Source organism: Neopsephotus bourkii, unplaced genomic scaffold, assembly GCF_033783945.1.
Source record: "Neopsephotus bourkii isolate Nb327-2 ecotype Australia unplaced genomic scaffold, CSIRO-AGI_Nbou_v1 NB_318, whole genome shotgun sequence".
Taxonomy (NCBI): domain Eukaryota; kingdom Metazoa; phylum Chordata; class Aves; order Psittaciformes; family Psittacidae; genus Neopsephotus; species Neopsephotus bourkii.
The window spans coordinates 2,139,477-2,167,062 of record NW_026900826.1 but is presented as its reverse complement, the minus strand read 5'-3'; the positions used below and the strand labels follow the sequence as shown (position 1 = coordinate 2,167,062).

The window sequence follows — 27,586 nt, the reverse complement described above, 5'->3', positions numbered from 1 at the left end:
GCAAGAAACATGTGGAGCTTTTAAATTATTTTCTACAGAACAAATTCTGCTAGTAGCTCTACAGTTGCCTCAAAAACCTCATGATGCATGGCACAATGATACAGCCCTGTTCCACTGCCCCATGTGCATCCCTGCAGGGCTGTATTCACCAGGGTGGCATACAAATATGGAATCGCTATCATTTAAAACAGATTTGCTGTATATTAGTGTGACATACAGATCTCGCTTTGGGAAAAGAAATCCCTTTTCCTTATCCACCTTAAACACCTGCTGTTGTGGCAAATGGAAGCCTCGCTAGTACACAACCAGCATCAGCTAAGCATAGCTAATGAAAGGTATAAAGCGAGGTCTGAATTCCGCACCGCCCGGCTCCTCGCCGCATGTCACCGTATGCTCAATGCCCCAACATTATTACTGCTCAAGCTCCTGGGAGGACCCGAGGCCACGCTGCAGGTGCAGGCTCGGAGGCGTTCAGCTCACCCCGCAAAGTAGCCCTGCTCCGGCGTGCAGACCCCGCTCGCTGATGGCGCGGTGACACGCACCCAGCGCGGCTCTACAGGTCCCGCTCCGCACCGGCGGCGGGCTTGGGGCTCTGGGTGGGACGGAGCCCTCCTCCTGCGGGCACCACGCAGCCTCCGAGCCCGCGCTGCCCGGCCCGGCGGGAGGAGGAGGGCTGCTCCCGCGGCCGGCCGGGCCCTTACCGATGCACCGCACGTAGTGTTTTGTAGGAAGTTTCCACGCTCCCCGGTTTAATCCGTGCACAGGCGGGTTGGAGAGGAGCGCGGCTGAACAGCGGTGGAAGGGGGGGGGCGGACGGGGAGGAGCAGGCGGCAGCAGGAGCGGCCGTGTCGAGTTTTTTTAGGGTGGCTTGAGCATCTCCCGGCGGGGTCGCAGCGAGGGGAGCCCGGGCGGGCCGTCGGGGCTCCAGCCTGGGCTCCCGACCGCCGGCGAAGCGGGCCCGGAGCAGCGGGGAGCTCCGCGCACCGCCACCATGGGCAGCAGCGCGGGCGCGGAGGACACGGGTTGGTAGCGCGGGCGGCGCGGGGCGGGGGGCGGCGGGTCTGACCTTGCGGCATCTCCCGGCCCGCACCCGCGGGGGCAGCGCTGGGGGCGGGGGGTGTGTGAACGCGGGAATGTGCTCTCGCAGGGGAGCCGGGCTGGTGGGAGCGAGGCGGTGCGAGCGATCCCACAGCAACAATTGCTTTGCAGGCGCTCAGCCGCTCGCAGGCTCCATCCCCGGGGAAGCAGGCACCACTGGTCCACGTTCACAAGTTAAGCATGATGCGAGTGAACGAACGTTTCATTCTCCTGCCTCTCTGTATTACCTAAACCTAGACACAAACATGAATTCATAGCACAGGAGCTCTTGTAGCTGGAGACTCCAGGCTCGTGCTTTTACAGAGCATACAGTCTCATTTCTGCAATCTATTGCTTGTCTGAAGGCTGGAACTGTCACTGTCTGGCTGCTGCGTTGCAGGGGAATGCCGTTTATGAGAAAAAGTGTTGCTTGCACCCTGAGCTCCATGCCACACAAACACTGCCTGTTTCTGTGGGGATTTGCTCTCCTTGCAGAGCCATGCCTTCATTTGCCAGACATCCATGCCATGGCCTTCCTATCTTATACCTCCCTGTATGTTTTCTAAGAAATCTTACCCTGAAGAAATGGTCTTCTCCCCAGCAATTTAGAGAACACAGGCAAGCAGTGTAAACCTGAGCATGACAGCTTGGCTGTGTGGTAACAGAGCTGGCTTTACAGGACTTCTAACCATGTTTATTAACTCAGCTCAGACCATTAGGAAAATTCCAAATTCATGCTGATGTCTATTTCATTACATCTTCTCCATTGTCTAACCCTTTCACCTCCTGTGCCCAATTCCTGTAACAGCAGTCCTGGAATACAGTTCACTTTCCTTGACCAGATTGTTAAGGACAAACGAGGTGCTTCTGAAACTCCCAGAGGATACTTGTTTATGTGCCTAACCACACCAACACCTTTTAAGTCAGGTTTGCTGTCACACACACAAGCCTGGGACTGAAGCTATTTCAAGTACCTTCAGAATGACCATGCACCAGCAGCTGGGCTGCAGACATCCAAGGGGAGAACAGATGGCAACTGATTCGGTCCATTTTGTTACACGCTGTCGTTTATGAAGTGAGCTTTTGGGCACCTGAGGCTTAATCGTGCCAAGAGGATGAATGCTCCCAGCTTGAGCAGACGTTCAAGGTACTCATTTCCAGTACTGAGCCATTACAAAAAAACTCCATGGTGAGTTCTGTGAGGGAAGGAAACCCAAAATACAAGAAAGATCACTGAGGAAGTCCTTCTTTAACACTTACTGGATACTTTCTTAATCTCAGTATCTCTGAAAACATAAGGGTGAAAGCTAGGTCTGAAAAAAGTGACAGTCAAACCACCAGAGAGCTGGGGCTGGGATCTTCAATCTGCACCAACCAAAGACTGGCAGAGTTGGGCTGGTGATGCTGTTAGAATAAGGATTTCATCATCTTTCTTCTATGTGCCTTACAATATCTAGTGGTGGCCATGGCGCTCCCCTTCACTCTCCATAGGTACAGCCACCACCCCTAGCTCATACCTTCATTCTCCTTACCTCAATGGTCTGTGTGGTAAGATATTTTCCTCATTCCTATTTTCCCTAGGACTCAGGTTGTTACTTCTGGCCTCACAAGGGTCTCCAAAGGCCTTTTATTTCACAGCAGGATGTTAAGGAGCCTTTCTTTATGTCAGTGTTTTTATATGGGCAATGAATCAAAGGATGACTAGAGTATGACCTATAAAAAACATCAAGAGAGATTAGTCTGAGGCTAGCACCTACAAAATGACTCTGCAGATTCTAACTGATATAATGCCTGTCCTCATCATACTGCCCTAAAGGTTATCCTCAAGGATTTCTGGATCCAGGCCATGTTAGTTAGTATTCAGAGTCTTCTGACTCACAACTTGACACATACATTGCAGCAAATGAAAGGATATCTGACTAACTGGGAGAGGACATCGAACCTGCATGCAGCACTGAAATGTGAAAACAATGAAAAGGCACTCAAGGTCAGTCCTGGTACCACAGTAATTAGAGCAAAAAGTTTTCTAAACTTTAAGGCTTTAATTACAATTTCTGAAATTCAGAACAAGGAAGAGAAGAACACAAAGCTGCATAGCAGAGTTTCCCGGAACCAATCCTGTCCACCCCCAGCAAAGTGGCCACTGTTTTCTGATGCAGCTGTTTTAACCAATCTCTTGCCAAATAAGACTAACATACCTATTTCTTACCCATCCATGTTTCAGCATCAGTCAAGCTTTGCTCAGAGATCTATCCCATAACATCTACTGACAAGTACATCATGTACAAGCAAATCCCACTAATCCCAGCAAGAGTAGTAAGACTGGAAGTCATAGAACCATAGAACAGCCAGGGTTGGAAAGGACCTCAAGATCATCAAGTTCCAACCCCCCCTGCCATAGGCAGGGACACCTCACACTAAACCATATCACCCAAGGCCTCATCCAACCTGGCCTTGAACACTGCCAGGGATGGAGCATTCACAACCTCCTTGGGCAACCCATTCCAATGCCTCACCACCCTCACAGGAATGAATTTCCTCCTTACATCCAATCTAAACTTCCCCGTTTAAGTTTTAACCCATTACCCCTTGTCCTATCACTACAGTCCCTAATGAAGAGTTCCTCTCCAGCATCCCTATAGCCCCATGCAGCCTTCTCTTCTCCAGGCTGAACAGCTCCAACTTTCTCAGCCTATCTTTATATGGAGGTGCTCCAGTCCCCTGATCATCCTCATGGCCCTCCTCTGGACTTGTTCCAACAGATCCATGTCCTTTTTATGTTGAGGACACCAGAACTGTACACATTACTCCAAGTGAGGTCTCACGAGAGCAGAATAAAGGGGCAGGATCACCTCCTTCGACCTGCTGGTCACGCTCCTTTTGATGCAGCCCAGGATACGGTTGGCTTTCTGGGCTGCAAGCGCACACTGCCGGCTCATGTTCATTTTCTCATCGACCAGCACCCCCGAGTCCTTCTCCACAGGGCTGCTCTGAATCTCTTCTCTGCCCAGCCTGTAGCTGTGCCTGGGATTACTCCAATCCAGGTGTAGCACCTTGCACTTGTCATGGTTAAACTTCATGAGGCTGGCATCAGCCCACCTCACAAGCGTGTCAAGGTCCCTCTGGATGGCATTCCTTCCCTCCAGCGTATCAACCGAACCACACAGCTTGGTGTCATCGGCAAACTTGCCGAGAGCGCACTCAATCCCACTGTCCATGTCAGCGACAAAGATGTTAAACAAGACCAGTCCCAATACCGATCCCTGGGGGACACCACTTGTTACTGGTCTCCAGCCGGACATTGAGCCATTGACCACAACTCTTTGTGTGCGGCCATTCAGCCAGTTCTTTATCCACCGAGTGGTCCATTCATGAAATTGATGTCTCTCCAATTTAGAGACAAGGGTGTCGTATGGGACAGTGTCGAATGCTTTGCAAAAGTCCAGGTAGATGACATCAACTGCTTTACCGCTGTCCATCAGTTCTGTAGCCCCATCATAGAAGGCCACCAAATTGGTCAGGCAGCATTTCCAGTTAGTGAAGCCATGCTGGCTGCCACCAAGCATATTCTTGGAATATGATGGTGAAAAAATGTCACCTCAAACACATACATATTTCTCTGGACTCGGCTCAAATGAAGGGGTTCTCCAAGGCCAGCCTGTCCCTAAGATTTCTCTTTCAAGATAGAAATTGTTTTTTTGGGGTCTGGCTTCCCCAGGTAGTGTCTAAATATTATTTTTCCTTATAAGCCTTTAATTTAATTTTTACAAACCAGCATCCAGGACTTTTGGAAAGTATTTTTCCCCCTTAACTGGCTCTTTTTCAAATCAAATTATTTGTAACATAAATTTGTGCTATTGAACCTTCTGTGATTTCTTTTGTTTCCTATAGAAGATCAAACTTAAAAGAAACACTGGAAATATGCCCGATATAAACCTGTACAACAGGTGGGCTTGATCTGTGATACATTTTCAAAAAGTAAATACTGATGGTTTTGACATTACTTCTAATTCCCACAGGCCATATCTGTGTCTTTTCTCCAACTTAACAGGACTTGCAGCAGTAAGAGAAAAACAAAGGATCTCATACACAGCTCTACAGAATAAACAGAACATTGGGTTTTATGCTGTAGTGAATGTGTAAAGAATGTGATAGGAAACCATATTATTTAATACCTTATATAATGAGGGTTATTGCAAGAAGAGACTCGTCTTGCCCTTTTAATACTTGTTTTAAAATTTTCATTATTTAGGATAAAATTCAGAAATCCCACAAATTCTGAAGTGAGAAAAGAGACACCAAATGAGATAAAAGTTCTGTCCATTTCTGTCTTCTTAGGAATACCAAATCCTATTCTTACTTTTTCTGTTGCTCTTAATTGTAGGCTGTCTCAGGATATGGCTCCTTTCAGCTATGACTCAGTACACAGTAGAGATACTGGGACTCCCTTTAAACTGGCTGGCAGTGCAGGTACCTGAAGCAGTGTAGCCATGGCAGCACTGAGCTCTGACTGGCCTAATTACTCTGCCAAGAAATAAACGGATACTGGGAATTCCCTGGGGGAAAGACAGTTGAATTGTTAACAGAAAGAATTTTCCCCTGAGGCACGTTTGTTAAATAGGTGTTAACAGCCAAAAAAACTCAAGCTCCAGCTTTAGAATAAAAATGCCTTTGTCCTTTGGCACTTCTGATGTCCCAGTCCTTCCCATTCTCCTCCTGTCCATAGAGACAAAATAAACATGTGATTTCAATATCTGATAGAAAACCTGAAATTATTCCCACCCCAACTAAAATCTATATGTAAGATCTCCTTAAAAAGACAAAAATAAAAGTCTCCTGGCTGGAAAAATAATACACAGATCTCCTGGTGACAGTAGCAGGGTGGACATCTTGCCTCCATAATACACAGGGTCAGCCTCCAGAGGTTCACGAGGAGCATGTGTTTACTATGCCTGTAAAAATGGCAGGATATGGATGCGTTCCATGGGGAAGACCAAGCAGAAGAAACAAATGAGAATAAGATTTTGGGGAAGGGAAATACCTTCTATCATCTCTTTTCACACCAAGTTTTCCTCATACACAAAAGCGGACATACATTGAGGAAGGTGAAGGAGCAATTTTACCAATATGCTCACTTTCTTACAAGCTCAAAATGCACACAGCATTTTTCTGAAAATGGAGCCCAAGACTTCACTAAAATTGCACACACAATGTTTTGTTTTACAAGCTGGATTTATTTATTTAGCTTTATAAGATAAATTACATAAGCAAAGACCACATTATTTGGCTGAAATCCCCTCTGAGGTCAATGCAAGTTTAACTAGTTGAAGGACTGAGGTGTAAAGCCATTTGAGAATTTCTCCAGGTGGAGGAGACCTTGGTGAGTATTGCCAAATAAGAACCTGTAGGTTTGTGCACAAATCTGACAGAATGCTGTTTGGAACAGCCATGTACTGAAATGGCTCCGTTTTGAAGAGACAGAGAGCCAGAAAGCTGTGAGTTTGCTGTCTCGTAACAGAGGCCAGTAAGTGGATGGTGTGTAGAGGCTGGAAGTTGCAACTTTATCACATTAATTTAAATGTGAAAAAGCAACAGGACATTACTAAAATCCAAACTGCTTTTCATTTCCAAGTGTTCATATGCTACAGATCAGATATACACACCCCATTCAAATTTAACCAAAATTATTCTACTTTTCTATGCAGGCAAAGAAGCAATAGAGGTGAAAATCCCACAGAGTCACCAGGATGTGATGCCCAACGATGAGCAGTAATTACTGCAGCAACAGTTCAGCCAGCATGAGTGTCAACGAAATGTCTGCCTTCTCTCTGACTTTAGAACAAAAAACTGGCTTTGCCTTTGTGGGGATCTTGTGTGTTTTCTTGGGACTTCTAATTATCAGATGCTTCAAAATTCTGTTAGACCCCTACAGTAGTATGCCTTCATCTACATGGGAAGATGAAGTTGAGGGGTTGGATAAAGGAACATTTGATTATGCGCTTGCATGAAAACTCACAGAATATCCTGCCTTATATTTGATGTTGATTTCATTTTGGAAACCAACTGTTGTTACATTTGTTATACATACCTGTGTTTTGGAGATATGTTGGTGCCATCCATTTTGTTAAATAAATATTTGTTGCAGACTCAAAAGGCACTGCATGTTGCTTTTGTTTGAGTAACAGTTAAAGGATAGATTTGAAATGATTAACAGCAAATAAATACTACAATAAACAATTCACTAGAAAGTTACCATGGCCAAAAAGTATTTTCAGAATCAAATGATACCTGCCTCTTCAGAGGAGGACCTCTTTTCTAGTCTCATGATCAGCTGTGAAAGGTGAAAGATAAAAGACATTCACAAATGGTGAATGCTTAAGTGCAATTCCTTCCCCGTCTCATCTGACGCAATTTTCTGAAGTTCACAGGCTGGGCTTGTATACTGAGAATATAAAAGTGGAGGACAACAACTGGCTGTGGCTGAGAGGAAGTGCTTGCAAGAGATGTGTGTCCATGTTGCTGGGACGAAAGGAACAAGGGCTGCTCTATGCACTACAAACAACACGGAACTACTGGGAAAGCTAAAGATCACATAAACTAACTTACCTCTCACCTTCCAAGAAGAGCAGGTGCTGTACTAGTAACTGTTTATAAGGAAAGTGTACATTGCTTCTCCTGTATGAAACTTGATGTGGTCCTCTGCAAACAGTGCTTAGCTCATATGAGAGTATTTTTTGATAGGTCTCCCTTCTACTCTACAGCAACAGAAAGTCAAGCAGAATTAGTGGAAGGGAAACAAACATCAAGGAAGTTTTTGATTCTACAAATATTCGGCAATAGAAAATATATTACCTGCTTAGACCTCCATTCTGAACCAACACCACTACTGTGGTGAAAAAGTGAATGTTAGGTAAATTCTTACAGTCTGAATTGGTCAAAGCATGGCACTTTTTTACTCCACTTGGTTATGGAAGAAGATTCAGTTGAAACTCGAGCTTAATCTGTCTGGTTTACAGCTCCCAGCAGTAATTGCACTAGCTTGGCAAGGCCAAAGCAGAGAGAGTCATGCTGAACACGCATCTGTAGCCCTGAGAGGGGCAGGGGTCTAGAGCTAACTGGAGATCTCTGTACTCTCCAGCCTCTCATCACAGTTGGTTCTTCTATTCATGCTCCTGTAACTGTGCACAGGGTATGATCTGGATTGTCAGACTGAAGAATCAGTCGTAGGAGTATCCATCAAGGCAGAAGAACTAACAGTGAAAGCAGAGACTCAAATCTGGGTATTCAAGGTCACCCTCACATACACAGCTGTTTAGCAAGTGTGACAGCACTTGACACAAATTCAATTCAGATTTTAAGAAGGGTGGCGTTAGAATTTTAAGCAGTCACTTTTGCTAAACAGCTCTGTTTGCAATGAGGAGCAAAGACAAGGAGATCAGTTACAGCAATTGGTTTCTTTTGCATTCTGAAAAGTACATATTGTCCCTTTTGACCTATATACTAGACAGAGGCAGACAGTGGAATAGAAGACCTCAACTGCCATTTGAAACATGAAATACTTGATTGCACAGGGAAGGACATGAATCTCCTGTCTGAAGAATATGAGAGGAACAGCCAACACTAATCTACACTGGTCCATTTGAATTATAAAACAATTTTGTGAATGTAAGAGCTTTTAACCTGCTTCAGATTCTGTGTAAGAAAAAATGCCAGATCTTCAGAGAGTCAGTATGTTACATTTATCTTAGTTAATCTAACTGCAACATCAAAGGTAGGTATCAGTACACTGATTCATGTGACCTGTTAATGCTGGATAGGATCATCAACTACAGAGACCTGACACTGCCATTCCTTTTCCATGCACCTAATCAGCACAGCTGAGCTCTGTGCTGTCAGGTTAGAGTCCTGAAGGTATTTATGTTACCTGGGTTAAATATAGTTTGGTTATCTCTAAACTACACAGCAAACATACCCGAAGAACCCCAATACTGCTGTCCTACTTTTGTTCTTAACCCAGTCTGTGGCTGGAAGCAATTATTAAATTCTCTTATGATTAGAAAGCTTTATCATTTCCTGCTCATCCTCCTGTGCACCCCCAAAAAACAAGGGAGTCAGCCTTCCCAGTAGGAAGACACAAAACATACTTTTTCAAAGGTTTCCCTTAAGTCTACAGAGTAAAACTTCAAACCAGGTTAGGCGCAAATGGTTTAAAACTGCATGTAGGACAAGGTGACCCCTCAATGACTGATCCACTGAATTCTCTGGAATCTCTTCTGCATAAAATTCTTTGAGCAGAAGCCTGAACTCTTATTATCTCCATTATTATATACACAGAACTGAAAAATAGAGAGATAATCTGTGCACAGAATGAGGCATAGCTGGGAGGGAAATGGAGATAACAAAAGTATTTTCACTCCCCCTTAGAAATTTTGCAATACCATAAACCCAGTAATTGTAATGGATAGGAACATTTGCTGGTTAATAGTTAACAAACTAGAATGGCTCTCTAAATCACCATCCAGAAATGTTTTGAACAAGAGGGATTGGATGGTCTATTCAGCATATTAAGCAGGAGAAAAATCTGGCCAATAAGGCAGAGTCTGTAATACCTCAAATAGAGGGTCACGCTATACACATGAATAAAAGAGGCAGATTGTCCTTCCCTAAAAACACAGGATTGATGGTAAGTTAAATTATCCTGAATAAGGCAAACTTGTATATTTATGCATAATGCTAGAATGCTATAAACAAAATTAATGGCAAATAACAGTTGAGACACCTCTGGAAATACAGTGTGAAAATCAAAGTATTATTTTCAAGAACCACAGAAAGGTAAGAGACTTTTCTTTTCCTAACAGAATATTATGGAAATAAAATAGTAAAATTACAGAATCATTTTACTTGGTAGCAAAAAGCTCAGCGTCATCAAAGAATATCAGGATTTCATTCAGTCATGGAGATGGAAACAAACCTACTTTCACTGACCCTAATGACAACAGATTTGGTTTTGCTCCTTCATGCTTGAAGATGAAACACTTCCTTGCAACTTTAAAAGGTTGAAGGAAGCAGACTACTGTCTGTGACCAAAAATGTGTAGTAATAGTAAAAATAATATTGATTATCCAAATCCAACAGAAGTAAAATAAACTAAATAAACATTAACATGTTGCTGTGAGGCTTACAAAATATTCAACAAGAAAACAAACATAAATATGAGGGGGGTATAAAGTGGTGTCATAGCAGAGAGGTGACAACAGAATACTACCTGTAGCTGAGAAAGCAGCCAGAAAACATGCTTTAGCTATATCTCATACTGAAGATGGAGGACATTTGATTATCAGCTGTTGAAATTTATTTTGAGATGTGATTTTAGAGAACATGTACATTGCTGAAGTGTAGCTATTGATGCAGCTATCTTCCAGTGCCAAATGGCTACAGGCATTTCACTAAATTATTGAGAAATTCAGACTGGAAAAAATCTCTGGGGGGACATCTAGTCCAACCTCTTGTGAAAACACAAAACTTTAAACAAATGCCTCTAATGGACTTATTTAACCAGATTTTGAGTTCATATATTCCTTCACATAGATTAACTCTTGTTTCTAAAACTTTCTGCTTTTACATACTCTTGCAGAGTTTCAGTGTCTAAGCATGCTCTGTTTTAGTCAGTTTGAACAGACCTGGACTCCTACTGAGTTATACAGGTCTATACAATCACACTCCCTTACCCTCTTTAGAAGCATGTTTAGAAGGATGTTTCAAGATGTATGGATTTCCATTGTTTCGATAGCTTATTTCAAAGCCACGTAGGCCATCCTTGTAAGTTGCTGCAAAGGTACTTAACCTACTAAAGGCCTTAAATGTAAGTACCCCTTTTGCTTTTGGGGTTTTTGTTTGCTTGTTTCTTTGAGGGGGCTGTGTGGGAAAGTGAAGGTGTGAAGCAGATTGCACAGCTATCGTATGTTCACCTTCCTATGGGCTGCCACTCAGAGGAACCTAGAGAGGCTGGAAGAACAGGCCAACAGCAATCGCATGACATTTCCTAAGGACAGATGCAAATCAGACTCAACCCCTGCACTGTACAGGCTGGGGTCTCACTGTGAGGGAGCGACTCTCTGGGAAGGGACCTGGTGGCCAGCATGCTACAGAGGAGTCAGCACCATGCCCTGGAAGCAATGAAGCTGAACAGTGTCCTGGGCTGTGCTAACAGGACCATAGCCAGTAGATCAAGAAAAGCAATTATTCCCCTCTAGAAACCCTAAGTTTGTTTACCTGTCCTGCCTTTCCCTGCCTTTACTTTCAAGATATTGATAAACTTGTGTGTGTCTGATGGAGGGCCACCAAGATGGGCAGAGGTGGGAGTATTTGCCCTTGTTTAAGCACAAGAAATGGCATTAGGGGAACCTAAGGAGCCCCCCTGTACTTATGAGGAAGTTACTGGAAAGGTAGAACCTTGGTTTTTACTGAAGTGCACAGAAAAAGAGAGAGAGATGATGATCATAGAGTGACACACAGAAGGTTCTGACTGGATATACATAAAAAAAACTAAAACCAAACCCATTTTGAGGACAATTAAGTATTATAATAGGCTGACAAGGCAGGTTGAGGAATCTGTCCTCGAAGGGCGTCAAGACCTGGTTGCTAAAAGGTCTAAGTAAGCTGATTTACATTCAGTGTTCCCTCTGCTTTGAGTGGGAGGTTAGACCAGTGTGGTTTAAGCCCAGCCGCTGCGCTTCTTGTTTGGGATGGAGCAGCCGCACTGTCTGTTGTTTTACCATCAGATCCAGAGACACCTTTTACATGCTCCTTACAGAACAGGGCTCTGTTAGGTGTAGGCCAAGCCCCAGCACGTTGCAGTGAGTTGTCCCTCTCTGGTATTGCCAGGACAACAGGACACCTCGTCTAAGTGTTTTACTAGTTTTTCTGGATTTTGCACTTGTTCAAGGGTGAAGTTCCAAAGCACTGGAGCGGCCCACTGGCCCAGATGCTTGCTCATATAATCTCACACACCCTGCCACTCATGACTGTCCAGCCTCAGGGAAGATCTCTTTGTGGTATTCTTAGATAGTTGTTTAACCTTAGACAAGACCCAAGTCTGACACTGCTTAGCTTCTGAGATCAGACATGATCAGGTGTTCTCGAGGTGGTATGGCTGCAGTTAAAACATATGCAGCATATGCAGCAACATGCTAGTTCCCAGAAAAAGGAGCAGGCTGGTTTCAAGGGCATTAAAAGAATATCCAAAATCTTTAACATTCTTAAATGCTGCTGTAAATAGCCTGGTGGGGAGCGGAAGGTGTGAGAGGATGTCTCCTCCATAGATCGAGCCTTCAAGGGGGGAAAAAAAGAGGTGTAATTGTTAACAATTCCTATTATATGCTTCCCATAGCATAGAGGTGATGGCCATGCCAAGAATGCATGCCAGACCAGTTTTATGATCAATAATTCTATTGTATTACAAGCCATTATCATAAAGTACAGCAAAATGAGAACCTTAGCCCGGGCCCCAAAGCTGATGAACACTAAACCAGCAAATACTGACTGCAAGTAAGGTATATCATAATGGAACACTGAGACCAAGCACAACAACCCCAAGAGCAAATAAATCAATATTGTGATGAGCGACTATTAATCCAAAACAATGAATGCTTATCACAAATGCGATTAGGCACACTCTGCTCAGATCTGTCGTTATCTCAACCCTTTGTGCCCCACGCTGGGCGCCACAAGGAGCTGTTGTGGTTTAAGCCCAGTCGGTCACTCACTCCCCCACTTCCACCTCCCCCTTCTCCTGGAGGGATGGGGAGGAGAATTGAAAGAATGTAATTCCCACGGGTTGAGATAAGACCAGTCCAGTAACTAAGGTGTAACACAAACCACTGCTGCTACCACCAATGATAATAATGATAAAAAATAACAAGGGAAGAGAATATAAAGCTAAAAAGGGAAGGAAAAAACCCAATAAACACAAACGCTGCACAATACAATTGCTCACCACCTGCTGACTTATACCCAGCAACCGACCCGAGCAGCGATCTGGGCCTTCTGTGTGACTCCCCCCAGTTTCTATACTGGGCATGAGGTGCTGTGGTATGGAATACCCCTTTGGCTATTTTGGGTCAGGGGTCCTGTCTGCTTCCTCATGGCTTCCTGCGCACCTCCTCACTGGCAGAGCATGAGACTGAAAAAGCCCTTGCTCAGGCTAAGCATTACTTAGCAACAACTAAACATCAGTGTGTTAGCACCATTTTTCTCAGACTAAAGTCAAAACAGCACTGCACCAACTCAGGAGGAGAAAAATAACTGTTACAGCTGAACCCAGGACAACTAGATAAACTCCCAACCTTCATGATTCTATGACTTGCTATGATTTCTTTCAAATCATCTTTTTGAGTGTACAAATGTGAAATTGACTGCAAAATTCTATGAACTTTTCAATGCCCAGGACTATTGTTAGTATTTCTCAATAATTACTACTTTACCATAGTAATTTATTTCCTTCATTATAATTTAGGAAGCCCAATGCTATTTTTGGACCTGTTTCAGCTCTCTGTTTATTATTTCATATTTCATCAGTTTCATTTACATGAAAGATGAACAATTTGCTATATCTTAAATTCTTGCTCATAAATTGTCACCATCCTGTAACTACTGAAACTTAGTTGAGCTTTTGTAGTTATTTTTTTACAGATATATTTGATTCAAGCTTTTCATGCAAATTTAATTCAAGATTATGAGAGAAATATACATGGTATCATAATACTTAAGTGGAACATAAACAGTAAATGGACTTCATGGAATCTTATATCCTTTTCTCTGGCTTACTAAACATACATTTTTTCTGGCTTCAATTAAATATTGAATTATTAAAAGAAATGCTACATTTGGAAATCCATTTTATGTACGTAAATCTGATCCAAAGGCCATTTTATGTAAATGGCATGATGAGTCCTGATTTAGGATCCTGCCAGCTATGCCAATTTGTTGCAAATGGGTGATTTAGATTGCTTAAAGAATCACCTTCAAAGGTATAAGCAAACATGATTTTAATATGGTGTTGTAAAAGTTACCATATTACAAGGTTATGCAAGGTATTGGTCACTTACCACCGATCTGTCTTTGGTAAAAAGTTCTTCTGCCTCAAGGAGCAACATTGAGAGGCAACCCGCCCGAAGCAGAGGTCACCACCATGCAGCCACGCTGCCTAGCAGGAAGAGCTCAAAGAAGGCTTATTTAGGCTGTCATGTTTATGGAATACAGTGGTTGACTTGTAGTTGAATTACATGTGATGGAAAAGGTATGCATGAGACTCCTTGTACCCACAACTTTCTTTGTTCCTTAATAAGTAAGTCTTGGAAAAACCACCTGCAATTCATGTATTAATTGCATGAAGGCTATTACAAGCCCATCTCCATCGATATTCACTGTGTTACTCTGCTCCTTTGTGGGGTTTCAGAGAACACGTTGAACCTAGAGGAGTTCTTGGCCTATTTACAACTTAGGCCTCTATCTCCTTTGCAGCCTGTACCAAGCTACCGCTAGTTTGATTAAGAGGTCGAGCGCATCCGTCGTAGATGGCAACAGCTCCACAAACTCAGGCTCTGACTCAACTAGTTTTTTACTCAACAAGTCACAGAATTACAGACTCATGGATATTTGATGAGGTGGGGAAGAGCTTATGGTGGAAAACATATCTAACTGTGCAAGTTAATAGAAATGTTTTATTTATATTTTTTATGGCAGAAACACAGCAGACAACATTAAGAAGATTGCTTAGAGGTTTAAAGAAAAATACCACAGAACTTCATTGCTTGAAGAGCACAGATTCCATATGCAACGGCACTAAACCCTTTGCTGTAGCTGCAACTAACTAGCTGCAGCCACAGAAAAGTAAACGGATCACTGACCTAAAACCACAGCATCCCTCAAGATGTCGATGAATAATCCGCCAAATGTATTTTTGGATCCAAATGCAAATCGGTTTCAAGTTAACATAATTAATGAAAGCCATGACAACAATGAAACATCCCAAGAGGATGTGGGCTCTGACCCACCACATTATGAAGAAACATCTTTTACTGATGAAGCACATAACAGACTGAGAATCAGTTACAGACCAGGAAAAAGAGAATTATATGACAATTTTCTTCAAAATGGGGAGAAAACAGAAGCTAGTTTACATCCCTATGATACTCACAATAAAATGTATTATCTACAAACTTTTGGCCATAACACAATGGACCCAGTTCCCAAAATTGATTATTATAGAAACACCGGCAGCGTCAGTGGGAATAAGCTCAGCAGACCAAGCTTATTAGAAATTCATGAACAACTGGCAAAGGTAAGTGGAAAGGAAAGATACAAATTTTCTCTATTCCATTTCCAGGCTGTTAATTCTGTTTATTAATATGAAAAAGTCCCTAAATTCATGGACCTTGCCCAAGAGAAAAATTACAGGTAATCACTTACCGTATTTCCTTTGGTAGCTGCAGTATGTTTTCTGCCCTGTACCCTGCTCAAAGCAAAGACTGTTATTACAAGGTGATAGTAATGTACTTGATTAACAGGAAATCATAGCTTAATCTTGCCTAAATGTATAGAACTACTGAATTTCTTCTGTTTCACATAGTTACAACAGCAGATGATGAATATCAATTCATAATCTAACCAAGTTACACAATTCACACTTACCCTGAACTTGACTTCAACATCAATGCATAACGTTTCATAGATTCCTCGGTTTTATTCTTTTTTATATATGCATTTGAATATTATAAAAAAAAAATTAAGTGCAATAAATGCAATTCAAACTAATCAGAAATCTGTAGCACTACCTGCTTATTGCTGTAATGAACCATTCAAACAGCAAGAAAGAACCCAGAACAAAGGTGTTGAGGCTGAAGTGTTTGCTCAGAAAAGGGATAGCAGGCAACAGTTTCCAAGTACTGATTCAGTGAATGAATTTAGGCCTTCATGCTCATTATACCAATGAATTTGGAGAAAATCTGAGGAGTCTCTTGAATGACTACATAGAAAGCATTTGTGAAGGAATATTTTGGCTAAATTCCTCCTCATCTATTACAGAGAAGAGCTGTTTAGACTTTGCTCATGTAATAAATGGGACAATATCCATGTAAAATATACTCACAGAGAGAACTGCTGAACAGGATACAACTGGCTAACCTGCCTTTGAAAAATTTTCTATGGCTGTTTCTCCTCTCCCCTTCTGAGTGGACCTACTTTTGGTTAATACAATGTAGGAGTTTACTATTGATGCATATGACCAATGGATTTTATGGAAAAAACTTCCCCTTAGCAGACTCCTCCTGTTTGCTTGACTTTTTTTTTCCACAAACACACACTACAGTAAATGAATAATGAAATACCAAAACATGTCCTTTATTGTGATAACCCTCACTTCCGTCACCCTGTAATAAGAACTTGTGGGGACAAGAAAAACTAGATTAAGCACTTTGAAACAGTTAAACTATTAAAAAACTTACTGCAGAACAGTGGAATAACATGATCCTCTACTGATTTTGGTAAAATCAGACTCTTCCCCCTTAAGCCACAAGACCAAGTTTTCCATAAAAAGCAGAGAGACACAGGATACACTTATAATCATAGAATCATAGAATAGTTAGGGTTGGAAAGAACCTTAAGATCATCAAGTTCCAACCCCATGCCATGGGCAGGGACACCTCACATTAAACCATATCACCCAAGGCCTTGTCCAGCCTGGCCTTGAACACTGCCAGGGATGGAGCATTCACAACCTCCCTGGGCAACCCATTTCAGTGCCTCACCACCCTAATTTCCTCCTTATATCCAATCTAAACTTCCCCTGTTTAAGTTTTAACCCATTACCCCTTGTCCTATCACTATAGTCCCTCATGAAGAGTCCCTCCCCAGCATCCCTTCAGATACTGGAAGGCTGCTATGAGGTCTCACAGTATCACAGTATGCTAGAGATTGGAAGGGACCTCAAAAGATCATCTAGTCCAATCCCCCTGCCGGAGCAGGAACACCTAGATAAATTTACACAGGAATGTGACCACACAGCCTTCTCTTCTCCAGGCTGAACAGCCCCAACTTTCTCAGCCTATCTTCATAATTAATATCAAATCTTTCCTGAGATTCTTAATTGTGCATTTGTCAGGACAGGGCTGGAAAGAGAGAGATCACCTCAGACTAGAAGCATCAATATGCAGCAAAAACCCCTATACTTTTTCTGTGTTAGGTAAGAGTGGTATAAGAAATCTCCAGAGAAAACACACTCTCATCACCATTCCACTCATACTTCTGAGGTCAGAATAATTTGGACAAGCATCTGATTTTTCGATGCTGGTCCAGATCTTGTTCAAACTCCAGTTCTCTGGAGATTCACCTGTCCTAAGGAGGTTTAATATAAAGTAATGAAATCAAGCAAAAAATAGCCATTAAGAAAGTAGGACCTGATTCTTTATGATCTTATTAGGACAGATTCCTAGTTTGGACCTGACTTGTTTAAATTAAGGTCTCTGCAGACCTGCCTAAAATGGAGAAACAGGTTACCTGGGTCACCATTTACTTCCAAAAATGAATGCAAAGTGGATGTGAAAAGGAAGGAATACAAATTTGGTATCCCTACTCATTTGCAGATATATAAGCTGCTACTCAAGGGACTAAACACATTGCCATGCCCAGAAGAAACTTCCTCATAGAAATAATTTACTTTAATAGTGGCCAGAGAGGAGAAAAATAGAGTATTGCCTTTGAACGTAATGCTGAATGAACATGTACTGAACATTAGCATATTAAGGGATTTTCAGTTTTAACTATTATTAAAAAATTAAGGTGTTTTGCTGTTGCTTCTCTCAGTGGTTTATTTTTAAAAAGATTAAATAAATTTGTTTAGGTTTTTTATGGCTTTCACTTAGAGAAAATTAAAAAGAAGGCAGATTCTATCCCGGAATAAAATGAATGAAAAATTTCTTCACAGGTTGGGACTGTTAGGGAAAAGAGCATCATCTAGCTTAGTCATTCTCACTTTTCCCACTATACAGCTTAAAGAAGGATAATCTTATGCCTCACAAAATCGGAAGGTGAATGTCAGAGGTAATGGGATTTTTGCTATACTGGCAACCCGCTGTACTCTTAAGTAAGTGAGTTGTGGCCCTGGTCTAAAAGGCCGCTAACCACAGCAGTGGAACAAATGACCCACCATTACCATGGCTGGAGTTTATTCCTGGCTGTCCCATGGACTCACTTCATGACCTTGGACAAATCACTTTGGGCTACAGAGCTTGTTCTGAAGAATAAACAAGCATGTGGTCACTAAATAGTAGATTTGTAAGAAAGGGAATTAAGATGGTATGAAAAGCTTGAGCTTCTATCAAGAGGCAAAAGCATTACGTGCAGCTGGATGAAATGCCTACCCAGCAGCCCCAATATGCAGCAAGCTCTCTAGCCATCGCTAAGGAGGTGATGAAATGCCACACTGGTTGTGTATGGGGGCTATAATAACCCAGACTAATAACCCAAGATGCAGTTCTGGAGAAGATGCTTTATTTCTTTTTACTTAACACTAAAACCTGGGCTTACTACACCATACCCCAAGGCAATCCCATCCCCTTCAACTCAAGCTTTTTTGAAACTCAAAACTTTGACAACTGTTCTGTCAAAACCCATTACCAGATTCTGATAAGTGACACAGGTTTGACTTTGGATTGCTAAACATCACATAAGCATTCCCATTGTGCTTTGATGCTGGTCTTAACATCAGAAGATAAATATTAATATTTAATACACTTTGTTAATATGTAATTTTTCAAATGTCAGAACATAAAGCAGGCTGAAAAGAGCTTCAAATATCCAGTTCCCACACTGCTGGAGTCAAATTTGTGTCATCTTTTAGCAAGATGTGTCATTTTTTTTTACACATATTAAGACACAAATCACCAATTAAATCCCTAAAAGATTGTCTAAGTGCTATTTCACAGCTGATGGCTGGTGATAATTACGTGGGCTCAATATTTATCCTACATAAGAAATAACCTAACCTTTCTTCATTCTGGCTATTCTCCACACTTGTTATGGGGACTCGATGAACTCACCATCTTTAAACCCAGGAGTGATGAAGACTAAATTGTTCTTAAACAAGGAAGGGATTTTTTTGTTTTTTAAAAGACAGCAGTTAACTTTTTATTTTGGTAGCTTTTCAAAATGTTCTGCCACTTTCATTCCACATCCTTAATGCATGAGTAGCACAGGTAGGGATGCCTGGTAAATAACCAATCATTCACTAAAGCACAGCAATTTAAAATGCATTTATGGAAGGTTTAAGGCCATAATTTATGATAATGGCACAGAGAGCACAAATTAATTCAAAGTACATAGGAAATGACTTATTTGAAGTACAAACACCAAACCTCCCCCCCCTTTTTTTTCTAACCACTGTAGCAAAAAAACTCTCGCATTATTCTGCTTATCTTCCTCAACTCACTTAACAATTTACTCTATTTAAGCAAACACAACCATTATTATTTTAGGGTAAGAACTGTCAAAATTATTCGAGTAATTGAGGCGCCCAAAGTCACAGCTTTCAATAGATCTCATATTCCCATTTCCCTTAGATCCAAAAGGGACATAGGTATCAAGTTTAGTCCATGTCGAAATGTATTATCCAATCACTTATTTCTCATTTGTGAGCACAATCCTGGATTTACTGTGTCAAAGGTATTCCACAACCTTGCACCATAGTGACTAGAGCCTGCTTCATGAGGGGGAATGCCAAATATTAGCATAAGCATCATATACAGTTGGTCTTTATGTCTGGTTTTGGTTTTGTTTGTTGATTAAGTCCACAGACAAAATATAGCAACAGCCTTGAAGCTTAAAGAAGAGGAAAAAAAATCCTATTTTTTACAGAATCACAGATATTTCCCTTCCTTGACCTGTTTAGTTAACCTGGTGATATATTCAGCCCCTTCTAAACCCTAAAAGCACCTTGATTCCTTTCCAGAAGTGACACACGCTCCTAACTGGCTGGCAGACTACAGCAAAGTACGTGGTCATTCCTGAAGGTTACAAGGACCCACACAACACCTGGCAGTTGTTAACCTAATGCCAACTCCTTGCAAAACCAATCAGAACTTTGTATTAAAAAAAGAAAAAGCAAAACCAAAACAAAACACCAACCCAACCTCCCCCCCCCCCCCCATAAAGCAACAATGATAACACGTACCAACTGCAGACCTGTGACTGATTTCTATTCAAGCCACAAGAAATATATCATGATGCTAAATTGCCTCAAAGATTCTGGGCAGTAGAGCTGAAGAGAAAATAGATTTATGTCTGTAACTGCATATGAACAATCTAAACTACTGGGTTATTTATTGTGCCTACACCGCAGATGTGGCAATTCTTAAACCAATCTACTATGGTTATACCAGAATTGGATAAACCACAAAAAATTTTTTTATTTACTGCATTATTTACTCATTTCACTGTCATTTCTCTGACTGTTTTCAAGACTGTGTTACCATTTGCTGCTGCAATTATGTTTGTACTTCATTCAACAGAAAGCATCACAGTTCATTATGTAACTTTGCCATACTGCACTCAGCTAGGTCTCTCTTTGCTAGTGAGCAATTATTTCTATCTCTACACTTAGCATTATTCATACATTGTTGCAGCGGCATATAAAGGCAAACCACAAGACCATCATTATGCTAGATGCTGTACTAACATCAACATGACATATATGTTAAATACAGTTTACAATAAAAACAATTTAGTATCAGATAATAATGTATTTACTCTGCTTAAACAATTCTTTAATATTTTCTTGCTGCTAGTAAGCCCACCTGCTGATGTCTGGTGTGAGCAGAATATAGAACTCTTCTCCAAAGACAGTAAAATCTGATCTTCATTGAAATTCCTTTATTCCATGCCTCTCTTATGCAGCCAGGTGTCCTCTGCTTGGCACAAAACTGTATTTGTTTTCTCTGTGATTCTTCAGAACATAGCTGTGACCACCGGGTCAGTCGAGAGAGTGGCCAATGGAGAAAGCACCACTGGAGATGAGACAGCAGTCAGCAAGGAAGAAGAAAACAAAACAGGATTTGTCAAGTTTGGATGGGTGAAGGGTGTGCTGGTGAGAAACTTACCTGCATTTCTAAAAGAAATAGAAAAAAACCATCAAGATTAGTTTTGCAACACTAAGGTCTTTTAAGAAGTGGGAGGGAGACAGACTTCAGGAATGTTGGGGTGCTTTTTAAAAGCCTGCAAAGGAAGCTACTACCCTTCTGGTTGTTAACACTACTTTTAACATTGCACTAATGAAGTATTTTTTTTGTTTAAAACCTAGGTAAGATGTATGCTTAACATTTGGGGTGTGATGCTTTTTATTCGACTTTCCTGGATTGTAGGTCAAGCAGGAATTGGTATGTATCTTATTTAATATCATTTTCAACAGTGAAAGGGATAAAGAGGATAAACTATACATGATCATGATTAATATATAATCCAAGATGTGCATTTGCATGTTGAACTAAATAATGTTTTCAAATGCTTGCCAGGGTAAAAGATGTTAATCCTCCAAACTATTGGAATTTTCCAGACTCACAGCCAAATTACTGCTTAGAGGCACGGATCTGTTAACTATGCATATGATCATCACATTTGAGTATTTCTAAGCTTTAGTGAAATTTGTATTTAGATCCTGTAACAGATGTAAACCTCATGACTAGGGCCAATTCCTAATATGTACGTACAAAATTAACCTTTAAGAGTTCACACTTTGCTTATCTGTGAATCCCAGACCTTGTCATCTACATATTAAAAACAACACTTCTTCACACCTCTCAGCAAAGATGAAAACAGAACTGGAAGGAGGTCTCATCTCATCAGGATTTTGTTATTTTTAACTCTAGCACAGCACTAGATACTACTCTATTATGAAACACTAAGTTTTAAAAGCTTTGCTACAGTTTTCACATAATGTACACATACGTACACTTCACTGTGTGCTGTATCTTTGCTGCGGTAGCAGTGTCACTCTGTGTTACATGATAATACAGTCTAGAATAATGGGCCCTAATCTTTGACTAGCACCCAAATGTCATAAAAACCGGCAATCCAAAGGGTGGATGACAAGTATTCCACTTTGGGTTCTCACAGAATGGAAATATTAAGTAGATGCAAGCTGAAGTCCAAACTCTGACCTCAGGCATTAACATTCCTTGGTCTTGCAAGGCCTTGGATCAAACTCAGTGCTCAGATTCAGATTGTACATAAATATCATTCACTTCCTTGTTAATGGAAGTGAAATGAAACACTCAATCAAAACATCTCCAGAATTCTGCATGGTTGAAGTCTCATTTCCAACAAAGCACAGCAACGTTACAAGAAGTTTCACTTGAGCAAGACTGAGCTTTTAAAAAGAGAAGCAAATAAAACACTTATTAAGAAAAATAATCCAGCTACAAACTTACAGAGACATTCATATGTTAAAAAAAAAAAAACAGTAAAAAACCTCAACCAAAGCAAAAACCAAACCAATAAAAGATCCAAAACTAAGCGGAAGAACTTTATTACTTCTGCAGTGCTCTATGCATGGCTCTAGCATTGTGCCTGACAAAGGGGGGCTTGCTGATTTTATGATGCATACCAAATGAGAGCGTATAGCCCAGAGCACTCATAAGTATATGCCTTGCCATGAAAATTCTGCATCTTAATATTGCCAAGATTTTGCTCTGGGGTTTCATGCAAAATTAAGTTTTTAAGGGCAGTTTAGTAACTTATTGAGATCATCAAGAAGTATTACTTTGTTTTGAGGTGTGAGAATAGCCATAGGCAAGAGTAATTCATTTTTTAACAGCTTACCTAGCAGCCATATGCCTGGTTTTGAACCTAAACTTTAATCAGATTTTAACATTAATTTGCACCAACATCAGTTATAGCCTTTCTGCTTTCATATTTAATTTTACCATTTTAATTCATTGATAAGCAGGTTCTCCTTTCTTATGGTTTATTGCTCTGCTGTTGCTTTTTAAAACTGCATTCCTTATGTAAGGAGGTTAACTTTACTTCCGAAAATGAGACATCAAATTCCATTTGAATAATTTCTCAATGCATTTTCTGAATGCCTTATAAGCAATGAGCTTTAAGTCCCTAGTCAAGCTGCTTAAGGAGAAAAGTGATGGAAGCTCATCATCACAAAGGCTCAGGGATTTCACTAGGTAATGCTACTAACATGGAAATTAAATGAGTCAGTTAAACCACCATCTGGGCACCATTTATATCCCCATCATTTGAGGGCCAAAGAGAGAAAACCCAATTATTTCCATATTCTGATGGGCTGTCTTGGCTAAAAGCACTTACAAGGGGAAAAAAATGTAACATTCCAACAAGGTTCTCCACCTATCATCAGCTGGGAAAAGAAGGACAGTATGGTCCTGACAAGGTTTCAGGTCCAAAACTAGTTACGTATGTCCACCTAATCTGGAGACTCTCCAAAGTCTGTATTTGTACCTGTACATGGAATGGTTAGCCAAAGGCAGGATAAACTACCAAGTTTCTGTTAACTGAAAATCTGTCCGTGAATATTACAATTCTGTTACATTATGTTTGATTACAATGACATTTTGGTCAAGTCACTTTATTTTATGCACTTGTTTTCATAAATGTTAAAATATTTTTTTAATTAACATTAAATTCTTCCCAAGCAGCTGTAACTCATCAAATTAGCAGAGTATCTGACCATATGTAGCATATATATACAAACAATATGAATTGTGAAATGCAATAGAAAATCCTGGAAAAATCTCCTTATGATGCAATATCCAGTATGAATCAAAGTAAGGAATCTGATCTGGAAGCCAGAAGGTAGAAATAGAGCAGATAAAGCAATATGTTTATAGTTGCAGGATCACAGTTTTAATTTGGACAAACTCTGGTCAATAAATATTGCTACAAGCAGTGCATGATCTTCAGTTCCGCAGTGCATGATCTTCAGTTCCGCACTGAAGACCTGTGTATCTTATGGAAACAAGACAGCTACTGCAAAAGTGTTAATAAGTTTAGATAAAACTAAGGACCGATTCCATATTTGACACCAAACTGTTAACTGTTTCAGCTTTTTTTTTCCCTTCTCCTCTCACAGATAGAAATGGGAATAGAAGCAATAAAGTTGAGAGGAAAAGGCGTATTATTTCTTCACCTGGCTTAGAACAAGAAAGTATTTGGCTCTGTAGTTCCAAACCCCTTCTTGGTAGTGCCGGAAAATGTAACAGAAGCAATGGCTGCAATTGCAGCTTGTGATGTCCAGTTTGTACACAAGGAAGTATTTTTCAGTGGGCAGCTAGTATAGCCCTGGAGTAAGTAATCCAAAGAGGCTGTGGGATCTTTGTCCATGGAGGTTTTCAAGATCCAGCTAGCCAAAGTCATCACTGATTTAACCCTGTGCTGGCTATAGCTCTGTTATGACTGGGAGGCTGTTACAGACCTTCAGAAGTCAGTTCTAACCAATGTTTCTATGATTCTAAATCATGCTAGGCACCTTCCACCCATGTCTAGCATAGTTTCATAAAGTTAACAGAAACCTGACTATACAGCTAAAGACTGGAAACACTCAGATTTCAGGTGCTACTCAGACTGAAACCCAGCTCACCTATAACTAATCACCTGTCACTGATCTTCAGTTGTTTGGTTATTTCTGTTTAATGATACAATTTTGTGATATTAGCTAAAAAAAAAATAAAAATAAGACTCTAAGATTATATATTACAGGTCACCTGTTAAAGCAATACTGGCATCTTCATGTATGTTTATCTGCTGTTAAGAGTAAAATCACTTTGCAAGGAAAGAGGGAGATGAGAGAGTGGGGAAGCACAGCACTTGATAGCTTGGCACGTAAAGATATAGAAGGCTCACACTCAGGTCTAGTCTCTCTACTTGATAGACTCTGTCCTCATGCACTACGAAACTATACAGTCAGTCTTTCTCTGATTCAATATCTAATTAACTGATGAAAGACACTTAAAACACACTTAAAGACACTTACACTTAAATAGCCCAGAAGTATATTAAAGGGAGATACAAGCATCCATGCCAAGGGACACTTGTTTGGTCATTTCCTCCAGCCTCCAAAAATCATGAGACCCTTCGGCTAGGATATTGCTCTCAGAAAGAATCACTGCTTCAATACTGATGGGAATAATTTACTACTGTGACATGAACTCCTTGGAAAAGTTCTGAAACTGCAAGTGGTCAACAAACCATCTTTTCAGTTTATTGCTCTAATTCTGGCCTGAAAATTCAATTTAAAGAGAGTGATTTGTAGGAATCATGAAACATGAGTAAAATATTTTATCTTCTTATTACTGACAGGTCTTGGAGTAATCATAATTCTTCTCGCTACGATGGTAACCTCAATTACTGGGTTGTCAACTTCTGCAATAGCAACTAATGGGTTTATCCGTGGAGGTAAAAATCTTAGGGTTACTAATGCTTTCAAGCCCCAAAAGATCTTTATGTATTATTTTCATATGAGGCAAACCAGAAGGATGATAAACCAAATGGTACAACTAAAGGAACCAGAAGGTAACAATTCCAGCCACCTCTAATCACAATTTATGGCATGTCTGAGTTGTCACTTTTAATAACCGCAGATTTCAGTTCAGTCTGTGAAGCACGTTTCAGATGTTCCTGCCTACTCCTGAGTGAGAGACAGCTTATGGCTTTTCAAGTTCTTTTCTTACCTTTCAGCAGGTCTTTCTTATTCAGAGCATTTCAGGTTGGACATCCTCGGACAAATTGAGCCTGAGACATCTCTTCCTCTCATTTTAAAGACTGATGCAGACCAGTGGACACCTTCAATTTAATGCTTTCTTTATAAAACTCCTTACATTTCAGCCACTCCTTGGAAGATGAGTAAATAATTTTGCTGGGAAAGTGCACATCAGATATTTTATGAAACAAAGCTCTAGTGCATTTCAGATCCTTAAAGTTGTAACTGGTCAGCTCTAGTCTCTCTGGGAAATGGCAAGTTCTTACTACATCGTTTAAGGAAAACAGGTATTTGAATATACTTGAATACACTTTCTTTTTCGGATCTTTCAGGTCTTGGAATCATAGTTATTGCTCTGAGTGTAGTAGTAACAACATTAACAGGTATCTCCATGTCTGCCATTTGCACTAATGGAGTAGTAAGAGGAGGTAAGTAATATGATCTCATGAAAAAGAAAAAAATCTGCAGATTTGGATTAGGAAAAGAAAAAAGAAATTAAGATAATTTATAAGCAAAGCAATAATAAATAAGTATCTTTGGAATGATCTCTTTCAATATGTTAACAGTAAATTTAAATGTATATAATCTTAAACACTTCCTGATAATAAAGTATCAGTGAGATAAGATGAAATAATTAAATGACAAAGTAATATGCTCCATTTATGGTGTTATGCAAAAAAGATTCACTTTATCACTACAAAGGAGCTTTAACAATGTGCCACAGAATATGATCTTTCATGCTAACATTGGCATAGATCCAAGTAAGTTAGAATCCGTCTGAAAGTAAGGTTCTTTCTGCTGTGTTACTATATTATGTATCATGAAAAATTATTTCAAGGTCTGGTTTTGCATGCTAATAAAAGATTTTTGCAATAGAAAGGCATAAAGAAAGGTCTGGAGGCAGACCCAGTACAAAGCAAATTTCTTTTTTTTAGTCAGTGTTCTCTACTACTGTAGGGCAAATAATGGTTATGTTTGTTAGGCTAAAAGCAGGGATTCCTGAGGTATTATTTATGTGAGAAAAATGAGTAGAACCTGAACATTCAGTTGTTCTGAAATAACAATCATTTGTGTCTGCAGGTGGAGCGTACTATTTGATCTCCAGAAGTCTAGGCCCAGAGTTTGGTGGATCTATAGGACTTATCTTTGCATTTGCGAATGCAGTGGCAGTTGCTATGTATGTAGTTGGATTTGCTGAAACAGTTGTGGAACTTCTTAAGGTAAATGTAAATGTTTCATGTATATGACCAAATTGGCGGGGTTGTTTTGTGGAGGGTTTTTTTATTGCTTGAGATTTTGGAGGGGTTGGGTTTTGTTGAGGCGGGCTTTATTTCTAGGTTTTTGTTTGGGTTTTGCTTGTTTGTTTGGTTTATATTGCACCTCCCATATGAAGATCAGCTGAGAAAGTTGGGGCTGTTCAGCCTGGAGAAGAGAAGCCTGCATGGAGATCTCATAGCAGCCTTCCAGTATCTGAAGGGGGCCTATAGGGATGCTGGGGAGGGACTCTTCATGAGGGACTGTAGTGATAGGACAAGGGGTAATGGGTTAAAACTTAAACAGGGGAAGTTTAGATTGGATATAAGGAAGAAATTCTTTCCTGTTAGGGTGGTGAGGCACTGGAATGGGTTGCCCAGGGAGGTTGTGAATGCTCCATCCCTGGCCAGTGTTCAAGGCCAAGTTGGATGAGGCCTTGGGTGATATGGTTTAATGCAAGGTGTCCCTGCCCATGGCAGGGGG

The 27,586-nt window shown here is 40.7% G+C and overlaps 2 protein-coding genes across 4 annotated transcripts in view; both read left to right on the top strand.

Moving 5' to 3' along the window:
* The first annotated feature begins 617 nt into the window (after nt 1-617).
* On the top strand, nt 618-7,230 carry CTXN2 (cortexin 2). 2 transcript variants are annotated; one of them, XM_061347349.1, is made up of 2 exons: nt 618-1,022; nt 6,783-7,230. In XM_061347349.1, exon 2 carries the CDS (start codon nt 6,840-6,842, stop codon nt 7,083-7,085), a length of 246 nt encoding a protein of 81 aa, XP_061203333.1. In that variant the 5' UTR covers nt 618-1,022; nt 6,783-6,839; the 3' UTR covers nt 7,086-7,230. The 2 variants fall into 2 exon arrangements, with proteins under 2 accessions (XP_061203333.1, XP_061203334.1); XM_061347350.1 differs by lacking the exon at nt 618-1,022 and adding an exon at nt 1,084-2,224.
* A 7,561-nt stretch (nt 7,231-14,791) lies between these two features.
* SLC12A1 (solute carrier family 12 member 1) overlaps nt 14,792-27,586 on the top strand; it is a 45,209-nt gene continuing 32,414 nt past the window's right edge. The window contains exons 1-5 of one of the 2 annotated variants that reach the window (XM_061347347.1): nt 14,792-15,418; nt 21,080-21,214; nt 21,428-21,503; nt 26,182-26,277; nt 26,930-27,069. In XM_061347347.1, coding sequence (XP_061203331.1) covers nt 15,008-15,418; nt 21,080-21,214; nt 21,428-21,503; nt 26,182-26,277; nt 26,930-27,069 — 858 coding nt within the window. In that variant the 5' untranslated portion in view covers nt 14,792-15,007. Of the gene's footprint in view, nt 15,419-21,079; nt 21,215-21,427; nt 21,504-25,449; nt 25,546-26,181; nt 26,278-26,929; nt 27,070-27,586 lie in introns of both variants that reach the window. The other variant, XM_061347348.1, reaches the window with a different exon arrangement.